Consider the following 13,683-nt stretch of genomic DNA (forward strand, 5'->3'; position numbering starts at 1 on the left):
CAACAGTGAGAGGCCCGCGTACCGCAAAAAAAAAAAAAAAAAAAAATCATCAAACGGATGTGAAACAACTGGAATTCCCACACACTGTTAGTGAGCTTGTAAAATAAACCACTTTGAGAAAAAATCTGGTGGTTTCTTACAAATATAAACATTTACGTACCTACCCTATGACCCAGCAATTTCATTCCTAGGTATTTACCCAAGAGAAATAAAAACATACATTCACAAAAAACTTGTACATGCATGTTTATAGCAGCTTTTTTTCATGATAGCCAAAATCTGGAGACAGTCCAGGGGTCTACTGACAAGAGAATGGAAAAACTGTGGTATATTTACACAGTGGAATACAACCCAACAATCACAAGAACAAAACACTGATTGATACTACATATGGATGACCCTCCAAAAATCATGCTGAGAGAAAAAAGTCTTACACAGAAGAGTTTACACTGTATGATTCAATTTATGTGAAGTTCTAGAACAGGCAACTCTAATCCATGGTGAGAAAAAAATCGGTTAGATGTGCCTCTACAGAGATGAAAATGAGGATTGATTAGTAAGGGGCACAAGAAAATTTTCACGGATGATGGACAGTGTTCTAGATCATGATAGGGTTATACAGGTGTATGCATTTAACAAATTAAGATTTCTGTACTTTGGTATGTAAATTTTATCTCACAAAAAGAACTGCAAACAAATATTTAACTTTAGCTAATAATATGCATGCTGAAATAATCAGGGAGTGATGAATAGCAATGCCTGTGACTGACTTTAAAATGCATCAAAAAATTAAGATGAATTGATGGATGAATAGGGGAGTGGAAAGATGTAGATATTTGATAAAAGAAATAGAAGAAAATGTACATTGAAGAATCTAGGTGGTAGAAAAATAAGTATTCATCTAATGCTTTCAACTTCCTGTATGTTTGGTGATGTTCATAATATAATGTTGGGACAAAATTACTAGTTCTGGGTTCTTAAAATGTGTGATTCTTCTAGGTCCAAATATTTCTCTCCTAAAATAAGGAGAAACTTAGACTAGCTTTTAACTCTATAAGTCCTTCCAGAAATATGATCAAATTGTGCCCTCTGTCTTGTATCTACATAAAAATTTAGAGCCGGATTCTGACTGCATTTCCTTCAAAATATTATTAAATTGCACATTTCCTTTCTAATTACATCTTATAACTCTTATATCCGCATCAGTTTTTCAGAAACTTAATGTCAAGAGTACTGAATTCCCAATGTTATATATATTTTTGCTGTTGCCTTTTCTGGGCATCTACATAAGATTTCCGTAATAATATCTGCCTACAATTTTGTACCAAACAGCTTTCTATTAAGATAATTCTGACTTGGACAAGCCTTTTAAATTAATATTGAACCCTGACAACTTGTTTTTATTTAATTACCTTTGCTGAATCATATAATGTGACACAACACAGAATTAAATAATCAGCACTTATCACTTACTCATTTCAAATTTTAATGTCCTCTGGATAAACAAATAAAATAATATTTGTGTGGTTTAATCATTCCTTTTCCTAACTGCTATATTCAGTAGTCAATGTCATTTTCATCAAATAACAATCAAACAAAATCCATGAGCCTTAGAAAACTGTAAACATTTATTCACACGAAAACATACAACTCTGCCTACCATTTTAGAGGACACACAGACCCCTGCAGCCCATGCATAATCCACGTTCTGTATCTTCACCTCAGCTTTCTATATGAAAGTGTACACTAAGGAATGCAAGGATGGATCACAGTATTACATGTAACTATTTGGGATGAGTTCTTCATTTCAGCATAAAGCAAAAAATAAAATTAGGAAAACTTTAGACAGTCTCTGATTTCCACAGGACAAGAAGGCAAGAGAGGCTTATAAAAAGTAATGTTAGGGCTTCCCTGGTGGCGCAGTGGTTGAGAATCTGCCTGCCAATGCAGGGGACATGGGTTCAAGCCCTGGTCTGGGAGGATCCCACATGCCGCGGAGCAACTAGGCCCGTGAGCCACACCTACTGAGCCTGTGCGTCTGGAACCTGTGCTCCGCAACAAGAGAGGCCTTGATAGTGAGAGGCCCGTGCACCGCAATGAAGAGTGGCCCCCGCTTGCCACAACCAGAGAAAGCCCATGCCGCGGAGCAACTAGGCCCGTGAGCCACAACTACTGAGCCTGTGCGTCTGGAACCTGTGCTCCGCAACAAGAGAGGCCTTGATAGTGAGAGGCCCGTGCACCGCAATGAAGAGTGGCCCCCGCTTGCCACAACCAGAGAAAGCCCTCGCACAGAAACGAAGACCCAACACAGCAAAAATAAATTAATAAACTCCTACCCCCAACATCTTCAAAAAAAAAAAAAAAAAGTAATGTTAGGCAGGATGTAGATGTGAGGGGCTATGCTTTGGGAGCAGCTGCTTCTCAGGAGAGTATAGTTTTCAGCATGCAATGAACCACACTCCGCTGCAGAGAGGCCCCCGATGCCTCAACAGCAATTCTAGGAAGAGTGTGACATGCCCACAGCATCCATGAAAGACTTGGATCTTAGGAAAATGCCTCAGGCCTCCAAACCAGAGGCAGAAACATGCAGAACTAGCTGGGGTGACTTGCTCATCAGATGTCCTGAGGGGATAGAGTTTTCACAGCCTATAATAACTCAACTTACTTCATCTCCACATTTAATGCAAGACTAAGGAAGAATTAATTATTATGGTTTTCTCATGCCTTCCAATCCCTACCCTGGCTGAGAGCATTTACTATGAGGAAAAAGAAAAACAAATAGCTCTTTGGGGAAAAAACAACAATTACAACACTTGGATCATACTTACCTAAAAGTAATTTAGGAAAATTTGATGTTTCAATATTATGATAATATACTATTGATGTTGTAGTGGCAACAAATCCCATCACGGCCGGCATGAAGAGGTGGAGATGCCGCGACTCTCGCCGTCTACAGAGAGCGGGACAGTATCAGTGTCTACAGCTGATGGTTCCAGACAGCGTCACATTTTGTTTCCAACTTTTTCATTAAAACGTTCTCTTAGCAATATTTAAAATACAGAATGAGGTATTTTATATACAGAATGCTACGAGAACATACAAGGAAGATTACATTGGGAGACATAATTCTGCTGAAAAGACTTACCCTCACATGGAGGGTTGGGTAAATACAGCTAAACAAGATGTTACAATGCTTACAACAAAAGCAAATGTATAACAATTCCTATATTGAAGGGCAGAACTGCTGAAATAATTTAACACCTGAAGCAAGTAAAAACAATCAGCTGAATATGAATTCTACTGTATGTTAAAGTACATTTATTCTTTTGATAGTTTTCCCAAACTTTATGGCCTTCAGTGGCTTCTCCATTTTCATTAATTCATTCAACATATATGTGTTTGCTGGTCCAGACACTATTAGATTGTGGGATGCAACAGTGAACAAGACAAGATATAGTGTCTGTGGTCACAAAGTCTAGAGTCTACTGAGAAGAACAATAGGAAATAGGGAATTATAACACAGGTGAAGGGACTGGGAACGCATGCAAGGCTAGTGCCTGAGAGAGAGAAAGCCTTGAGAAAGGAGTGACTTCTAAACTGAGACCTTAAGAAGAGGAATTGCTCCTCAGAGGAAGTAGAGGAAGACTGTTCCAGGCAGAGGGTCTAGATACGTCCAAGGGTACTACTACAAGCAATTCAGTGTGACTGCAAGGACACGAGACTTCATTCTGAGGGCAATAAAGAGCTTCAGGTGGATTGGAAATATGCCAGGACAGATGTGCATGGTAGATAGCCCTCAAGTCCATTTGTATTAATAATGCCATACAGTTAAACATTTACATTTTCTCAAATTATTGAAATATATTGGTACACAAAGGGTATAGAGAAGGAAGTAAATAGTTCAAGAGTGAAGGAAAGAGGAAGATTTGGGAAGGTCATTTCAGAAAAGGTATAGTTTACAATGAGAATTGAAGTATAAAAAGGAAGCCACTAGTCAGGAAAGTGATGGAAGAGCACTTAAAAAACAGGGAATGGAATGTGTAAAATTCCAAGTCGTTTAATGTTCTTTAAATAGTAAGTTTGAGATCAGTTGTATTATGGAAGGCATTGTATGTCAGGGTAAGGAGTTAAAATCTAATCTTGCAGAAAACAGAAATACTTTAACAGGAAAGTGGTAGAATAAGATTAGGGTTTTAGAGACAGATCAATCTGGTAGTAGTGTGGATGATGGAGTTGGTAGGTACTGTGTGTGTTTGAGGTGAGGGGAGAGACACAGAAGAAGGAAAGTAGTTAGTAAACTATGGGGAGAGGCCAGGTGAGAGATGATGAAAGCCTGAGTTGAGCTTTGGCAGCAGTAACATGAAGGAGGTAATACAGTCTTTTGACAGTCTTTTTCTTCCTTCTCTTTGGACCACAGTAAGCCTTAGAGTAGTCACTTCTGGAGCAGGGTAATTTAGAGGTTAGAGTGATGAGACCTTTACATGGAGAAGTAATTTGCATGTATGAGTTAGGAAGGTGTTTTGAAGGTATGTTACAGGCTTACTTTAAACCATTTAACTTATGCTTAACTTAGAGGTTAGAGTGATGAGAAGTAATTTGCATGTATGAGTTAGGAAGGTGTTTTGAAGGTATGTTACAGGCTTACTTTAAACCATTTAACTTATGCTCCAAAGTACCTGTAATTTAATGTTGGTAGAATAGCAAATTATGAATAGCTTTAATTGTATGTTTAAAGTCATATGTTCACTTGGAAAAGACTGTCAAAATGAACAGCACTTAGCGTTAGGGTATGAGTGTGACGGTGATGGAGATGTAGAGAACAATTCCCAGGGTGCTTGGGCAGATGGTGATAAGATTTTAAGAGGGAGAGCCCATTGGAGAGAGGAATGTGTGGATTGTGAAGGTGTCTAATAAACATGCAAAAGAAGATGCCTAAAAGGCAAGTGTATGTGGAGATCTGGAACATAATCAGGGACATTTGGAGTTATTAATACAAAGAGGGTAATGAAAATGTGACAGTACTACGATAGCGTAAGAGCTGGCTTAAAAACCACCCACCTCCTCCCAAAAACAGTTCAAATAATCAAAGAGGAAAAGTAGGAAGTAAAAAGTTCATCGTTACGGAAATTAAGAAATGCTTCTAATACTCTTTAATTATTGAAGCAAAGAAAGAATCAAAAGGCCACTTAATAGTTAGAAAATTTAAAAATGAGCACACTACCCATCAAGGCCTATGAAATGTGGTCAAAACCATACCCAGAAGAAAATTATAATCTTAAACATATTCAATAAGAAATTATTATAATAAATAAATCAAGCAGTCAATTCAAGAAGTTAGGAAAAGAATAACAAACAGTAAGGGAGGCAACAATAAAGGATTAATAAAGATAGTAGAAGCTACAGTAAGGGTTATATTTACTTTATTTCTTTATTAGGAATTTAATATGTTTCTTAACCATACTAGTATTTTTATTAAGATTTCTATCACATTGTAACTGCTCTACTTACAATGTAGTATAGTTTTTGAGTGTCCCAAAACCCTATTCTTTCCTTTAACCTCTATTATTTTTAGAGAAAGATTTGCAGACTTAACTTTTTTGGTAGAAGCATAAATATCCCATTATAGCAGAAAATCTTTAGTCAGAAAGTTAGAGAGAAAACCAAAAACTATACAGAACAGAAAACTAAAGAACATTTCAAAAAAAGAAAAAATGATAGAAATGAAAACCTAAATGAAAACACAATAATAGTGAAGATTGGGCTTCCCTGGTGGCGCAGTGGTTGCGCGTCCACGTGCCGATGCAGGGGAACCGGGTTCGCGCCCCGGTCTGGGAGGATCCCACATGCCGCAGAGCGGCTGGGCCCGTGAGCCATGGCCGCTGAGCCTGAGCGTCCGGAGCCTGTGCTCCGCAACGGGAGAGGCCACAACAGAGGGAGGCCCGCATACCACAAAAAAAAAAAAAAAAAAAAAAAAAAAATAGTGAAGATTTTAATTTACACTTTTCGAATTTGATGGATTAGATAATATAAAAATAATGAACACACAGGACTGTAGCAATCTAATGAGTAAACTCAATAAAATTTGGTCTCCTATAAAGAATATATATTATTTCTTAATACTCATTAATTACTTATAAAATGATGAAATATTTGACTATAATGAAGATGTTAATGTCCCGGAAGGTATTCATTTAATAAATTACATGTTCTAATAATAAACCAATCAAATCAGATTAAAGAGCAAAGTGAAAATGATTCCTAGACCTAGGAGAGTATCTCCACCAGAATCACAAATTATTTAGATAGAAATAAAAAAGAGAATACTTCTTAGGAAAACCGGTGCAAAACAAGATGTTTCAAAAGAAAAATTAATAGCTTTAATATTTGTATTACTAAAAAGGAAAATCAAATATTCAATCAGGAAAGCCTGTGCATTTTTTCACTAATTATAATGGGCATTTGTGATATTTTAGGTAAAAAACAGTTCTTAAAATTTTGTTAGAAAAAAAAAAAGAAAGAAGGAAAGAAGGCATGATCAGCAGTGTCAAATATAATAAGTATGTTAAAGAGGAAAAGATGTCCATGAAGGCATCATTAATGTTCTCTGGGATACTTGTAGAAGCAGTTTCCAGAAGAGGACAAGGCATGAGAGAAAGCAAACAAAATCTTTGGGTTCAGAAGTAACTGGAAGATGTCTTTTGGAGAGTCCTGGATGAAAAGGGGAAGGAGAAGAGTCTGCAGCAAAAGAATGGGAGAGGGTAGCACAAGATCAAAGTTGTATTTCTGCTTGTTTTTAGCATGGGTCTCTTATATCACTACGGCTATAAAAAAAGTTTCCATCATTAGCACATGTCCTCATTCTTAGCTCAGCCTCTGTCCTAAGTGTCTGACTGAATCTACACATCAGCCATGAGCCTGGAAAGGAGGACTCATCCTTGCCCACACGATGTCAAGCTTTTAGGACACATGGGACTTCCACCATATACAAGTACATAAAAACATGGAGAGTTAGCCTATATGTTAAGGGAATAAAAAAAATGAAGACTAGAATTGGATATGCTAATACAATATAATACAAAAATGCCAAAGAGTTGTAAGCAATTCTCAATAACAGCCAATAAGCTACTAAATGCTTGGAGAGGCGACATATCTTAGGGTCTCTGATTTTCCTTTTAATCAGAAACTAAGATGTGCACATATATGCAAAGAACTGTCATAAAACACTACAAAATAGATGGCTCCATGACAAACTCTTGAAGTTTCATTCCTTATTAACTGCGACAGAAAAACATAAACCTCAGGAGAGGTTCTTATTCGATAAAAGGAAAATGATTTTCGAAACTTTCTTTTTAGACTTTAAAGACCTTTTCATATCAATTCTTCAATGAAAGATATACCATTTAGTATAATTTTGTAATCGAAATTTTTATATTACTTGAGTTTATTTTCTATGTGATAAAAATATTTCTCCCACATTATGTTCAAGTTCAATAGAATTCATTACATTCTAACTGCCTAATACAAACTTCTTCTTTTATAAGAATGACAAAATTCCTTCAAAAATAGGGGTTTCATGACAAATCCTGATTTTGAAATAGTTATGTGCTTTGCCTCAATTTGTAGCCGTATCCTCACTGGTTCGCAGACTCCTTTAATGCCTGCCTCATCTATCTTTGCTATTTTACAAAGTAAATTGAAATATCTGAGAACTGGGTATATATATTTATACATAAATATATAACCATTGGAGCTATATGTTAAAATAGACAATCCTTCTTGTTATTTATATCTATTTTGAAAGATAAGGTAAACGTCAAAATGTTTTAAAAGAGAGAACTTTCTGCCAGGGCTTTGTAGACGAAGGAGCGAAGAAACAGAAAGCACAGCAATGAGCGCAAGCCCCAGAGATCTGAACTTGTATTATCAGAGAAAGGATGCAGCACCACAAAAATACAGACAACATGCATGTTTACTGCATAAAATGGGTGACAGCTGTGGCGCCTAATAAGTTATAACCAAACAGTTAAGGCTGACTTGGTACGTTACACTCTTAACTGATATCCATAGCAACGCACCCACTAGGATTGCGTAATCCCATTAACTAAGTGGAGCCACTTACGAATCTGAAACGATGCCTTCTGCTATTTCACACACATGCACAAATAGGAGGGCAAATGTAAGAATCCATCTCAGGTTGTGTCCAGGAAAATGAAGCCAAGTATTGTGATGAATTTGTACTTTTGAGCTTTGACTCCCCCACCCTGAAAAAGGTAAAGAGATAAACAAAGGATCAATTAGAATCATGGAAATAATTTACATTGTGATATGCTGGGTGGCAGGGGCGTCCTGAAACCTTATTCCTTTCTAGGATAGCAATAGAAATCCTGGGCTCTTTTCATTATGTTAAAAAAAAAAAAAAGGAACAACTTCAATTAATTTTTCCAAGACTGCCTAGGTTAACACGTTAACATTTGTTGCCTTGATTAGGAATAACACAAACTCTGGATGACAACCTTGTTATTTCATGCTCATTAAGCTCTTACTGACAGGTCTCTGATTCACTCAAAAGAAAAATAAATTAATGATGATATTAATAAAAGCAATTCGGAGTCTCAAATCTTTCAAAAGATGGGATCTGTGGGAGGACTGACCGAAAAAAAAACCCATACTTGGTGATGAAATATAGGACCCATTGGTTGAGTCAACTCTTAATCATATGCATATCATGCAAGAAAAACGATAACCTATGACTCAGCCAGCACTATTCAGCAGTGCTAGTGGTATTTTCTCAACGAAAGCTAAAGCGTTGTTGATTGACAAGCTTTTAAGGAGGCTCAAGAACATTATAGGTTCACCCTTAGCTCCTCACTGAAGAAAAGAATTAATTACCAGATTACGTTTTAGTAAAATCTTGATGGTTTCCCCTCAAAAACACAGAGTAATGTCAACTCATATATGAGGTGCTAAGAAAGGACCCCACTCTTGTCTCTTTTGTCACCGTTATTTTCTCAATTTTTTGACTATAGAGAAACCCCACATACTTCAAGAATGAATGGGGGTGTGTGCTAAAAGTACTGAAGGAAGAAATTTCTGTATTTCTGGACGAAAGGGACCCCCAAAGCATTCTTTGAAAAGAATACTGATTCATATCTTAGTTGTTCATTATTTGAAAATTAGTTACATTTCACATATTCTACTAGAATTTATGCTGTAAATTTCTGCAGCCAAGCTCTGTCTTTTTTTGCAACATTGCCATTTTCCCTATACCTGATACTTCCTTGAGATTTATTTATGATTTCTCACTAACTCAAGTAGCCGATGTTATGGATCAGTAGTCTGCATTTTTCTCCACCATTTCCCTTTGACAATGTTAATTCCAATTCCACTTGATTCAAATACCCTTTTGCCAGCCTCTGTGTTCCCTGCTAGAGATGCAAACAGGACTGTCATAATAATTGCTCTCAATAAGTTAACTGGATGTCAAAAAGGAATTATTAACTGTAAAATTGCAATAAGAAACAATGTTCTACTTTTGGCCAAAGGGCATTCTTAATGTCCTACAAATGCCACCACACATACAACAAGAAGTCCTGGTCCCAATATATTTAATGTCTATGCATTTGTTTGACATGAATAACTATGTACCAAGAGTTATGTTGGCCTCTGCATAATATATGTCATATAACAGAAATCCTTTGGTCACTGTTAGAATGCTAGGTACATAGTAATCTCTCAATTAAGACTTGTTCAATGAAGAAATAAAAGCTTACAAATTATTTTTAAACATTTCTTTAAAGTGGATCCTTAAATTATGCTTGCTTTCTTAAGAAAACAGTCTGATTGTTTTTTCATTTATTTTTATGAGCAAAATCATGCATGGGAATATTAAGCACCAAATTCAAAACAGTGGTTACCTCTTTTGAAAGGACAGGAACATAGGATGCAGGAAGAGTAAGAGTATCAGGAAATGGTATTCATACTTTTAGATTCCTTAAAGTGAGTGTGGTAAAGTCAATAAATGTTTATTACATTAACCTCTGTCATTTTTATATATGAAAAATATTTTATAATTTTAAAATGCTAAAAGGTCTATTTTGGTTGTTTTGGAAAAGTTATACAAATTATACATAATCACTCTAAATAAATGTATTTTGTGTGGATATATATATGTAAACTGCAAAATAATAGGGAAAACTATATTTTTACCTTCTTCCTAAATAGTTTGCACATGTACTCTTTCTACCTGAAACACACCCTATTTTTTACTTGCACGCTCTGTATCTTTCAAGCCCCCAAACATGTCACTCTATGCATTGTTCCCACCAGCCCCAAAGAGAGTTAGTTGCTCTGGCAGGCAAACGCCCAGGATAATTTGTTCCTGTATCTGTAAATGCGCTTACAAGGTGGTGTTGGCATTTCTCTTCACTTTCTGACACACTTGTTTCACTGGAAAATTCCTGTGAATATTCCAGGCAAGTACTGTGTTTTACCCATTTGTCATTCTCTTCACCTAGCACAAAGCAAGCACTCACCAAATACTTTTGATCTATCTCATATAATTCTCATTTCCTCTTTTTAAAAAACTGCTGCTACTTGAAGCCCATTTCTAAGAAGGCATGTGACTTCTACTTTATCTATAGAATAGCAAACGCCAAAAACATAAGTAATTGGAAAACGAAATACTTGCTTGTTCTTTTCCCACAGAATTACATGCTACTTCTTGTGCTGGAGAAATTATATCAACATTATACCAAATCTCAGCCATTAACAAGACTCTTCTTATAAACACTAGGTGATGAACTGTAGGACAGTAGGCTACTTACCAATAAACAATATTGGAAAAGTGATAAACAACAGGAAGACATGAGGTACCAGGTTGAGGGCATCCACAAAACAGGGATTTTGCAACACACCATCATAGATATTATATGAAGAAATATTGTTACCACAGAATGAAAGGCTCATTTCTTCTTAAATAGTTTACTCTAAAAGGGAGAGAAAGGAGGAAAAGCCTCTTATTATGAAATTCTCCTTCATTAAATTATAGCCTTAAAGAGGTGTTATATCATAAAATTAACCCCCTTTATCTTTGCGGTTGAGGAAACAGAAAACTCTATGCCAAAGTTATTCAAGATTTACTTATAAAGGCCTTATACCTTCCATAAGGTCCACTTTTCAATAGGTTTTTTTTTCCAGATTAAAATGTTCCATTTTAATTTGGAAAATACATAATAATTGATATCTACCAATAGTGGTAGCTCAAAGGAGTGTTTGTCTAAATAAATAATCAAAAACCAAAAATGGTTGTTTATCAAGAAAAAGGGGGAAAAATGGAACTGACTGAAAAGTCAAAATGGTATAATATCAAATCCTTTCCCATGGTCATTCATTGAAAATGCTTTCACAAACAACTTTAGCTGGGCACAATTTACTGCAACATTTCATTCATTGCAGGAAATAGTAATACAAAGAGACCAACTCGGAGGCAACTAGCATACAGCCTTTTTCTGAACAATAGAAAAATCAAGTGTTTAAGACTAATTAAATATAATTCAAGTGACAAGTTAATGAAACTACTCAGGTCCCAGGGTCACAGCCTATTCTTACATGAAATGCACCCTACTTAAGTTTTGAAACAAAGGATGCCTTTTTATTGGAAAGCTCTATTCCATTAGAGGAGAAATGGACAAGCGTAGAGAAGAAACAGAGGTCAAGATTACACACAGTTTTCTTAGCCATTGTTGGGATTCTGGCTTCTACTCTGAATGAAATGGAGCCACTGAGAGGGTGGCGATCAGAGGAGTGACAAGCTCTGACTTACAACATTTTCAATGAATTCTTACTGCTGTGCTGAAACATGGTCTAAGAGCGAGGGTCTATTTCATCAAATGTGAAATGCCAGCAAGTTTTAGCATTCGGAAAACTTCTTTTATAATGTCTACTATTTATTTAGCACCTACTAAATTCTGGAAACTTTGCATACATTATTTAAGCCCTCAGAACAATGAAGCAATGTTTGTGGAGCTCTTCATATTTTACAGAGGATGCTACTGATGTTCAGAGAGGTTCAATAACTTGCCAACCAGTAGAGTAGCCAGAATCCACAGACACGTGTCTGACTGTAAACTATGTTTATCCCACTCCATCACATAGCTTCCAACTTATTTTTTTTAAAGCAATCTCTTATCTATTCATATTAAAATAAGCAGCAGTTTAAGCTTTCAGCCTCACTGGACTTTGTTTCTTTTCCATACTTATGTCACCTTGGATTCTGAGTTAGGTTATTCAAGCTTGGCAAAGGTTTAGATAACTAAAATAGTACCTTTTCTCTCTTCCCTTTCATTGATAATTGATTTAGTAATGGTCACGAATCATATTTTTTCCTAGAAGAAAACAAAATGTGTTATACAGAAAAGACTGGCAACAGTAAGCAAACTATTGGAGAAATCAAATTTTAAACAAAATTTTATAAAACATATGAATAGAACAACTAGTTAGAAAGTCTGTGTATTAACAGTCTGTAAGTGGTCATATGGAATTCCTATCATATTATTTCTGGTAACACTTTTTTTTCTTATGTTCTCTAGTCAAGACCTTTTTTCATCTTTTTTTAAAAAAATGTTATTTTTTTTAAAAACTCAAGATGAAGTTATATACTTGCCAAATCCTTACTAACTGTTAAGGTTCTAAGCTAGATAAGGGAATTTTTTAAAGGACTTGAGATTTTTAAACTAGCAGTAAAATGGAAGTTCTGAGTTTATAATTGTATGTTAGATGTATTTCTGGTAAAAACGAAGAAAACAGAAACTGAAAAATAATAGCTTGTAATGGAATTTTTAAGACTACATCCTTTACTTAATAGAAGTGATAAAAGGAAACTTTAAGTTCACTCTTAATTGAAAGACATGTGTAAACTGTTTCCTAGAACAAACTGGAAAATGATTTTTACTTTAGCTAGTTTTATAATCTTATCAAAAGTTACAGTATTCCAATTGGCTACATTTATAAACCTTGATATTTCATCATGATCACTGAACCAAATGTTAAAATATAATCTGAATTTGCAAAACATATATATACTTCATTAACGATAAGCACTGCCTGCCTGGTATTTAATCAATCCTGAAACCTACCAATTAAGTAACCTTTGGATATGTAACTGAGGAAAGAAAATATCAGAAAAGTACAACAACCTGAAAAAGTCAAAGAATATTTTTAGCCATGCACTTGATGTCTGGGACTTTAGGCCATTAATTAATTAAGTGTAAAAACACTTCTTGATGCTGACCATGCACTGGGCACTAGGAGTCCAGCAGTGCACGTAACAGAAACAGTCCCTGTGGTCTTAGGCTATATAAATCAGACTACATTAATCCCAAACGTTCTTGGTATAATGTAAAGGTATCCCAAACATTCTTGGTATAATGTAAAGGTTATGACCCAAAAGACAGGGAAATATACAATGACATAATGGCACTAAAGTGCATACTTCATACTGGTAAAGTAAAAACTTTAGAATGATGTTTTTCTACCACAATCTTAACCTCACATTTCCCCTTGGCTCCCAGCCTGTTCACTGTCTCTCTCTGCATCCCTCCTTTTGCTTTTTCTTCTGCCTCTTCCTCTATCCTTTTCCCCGTACCCCTTAGCCTTCTCCTCCCCAACTCCCAGGCTGTATGCAGC

General features: G+C 35.8%; 1 protein-coding gene across 10 annotated transcripts in view; it reads right to left on the reverse strand.

Moving 5' to 3' along the window:
- The window catches only part of ABCC9 (ATP binding cassette subfamily C member 9), a 149,187-nt gene that overhangs the window by 133,316 nt on the left and 2,188 nt on the right, over nt 1–13,683 (reverse strand). For all 10 annotated transcript variants that reach the window (XM_024129302.3, XM_028491076.2, XM_028491081.2 and 7 more), the window contains exons 3-6: nt 12,323–12,383; nt 10,824–10,985; nt 8,120–8,261; nt 2,829–2,950 (exon numbers count right to left, since the gene is read on the reverse strand). In XM_024129302.3, the coding sequence (XP_023985070.1) occupies nt 2,829–2,950; nt 8,120–8,261; nt 10,824–10,965 (406 nt within the window). In that variant the 5' untranslated portion in view covers nt 10,966–10,985; nt 12,323–12,383. The remainder of the gene's footprint in view (nt 1–2,828; nt 2,951–8,119; nt 8,262–10,823; nt 10,986–12,322; nt 12,384–13,683) is intronic.

Source organism: Physeter macrocephalus, chromosome 6, assembly GCF_002837175.3.
Source record: "Physeter macrocephalus isolate SW-GA chromosome 6, ASM283717v5, whole genome shotgun sequence".
Lineage (NCBI taxonomy): Eukaryota > Metazoa > Chordata > Mammalia > Artiodactyla > Physeteridae > Physeter > Physeter macrocephalus.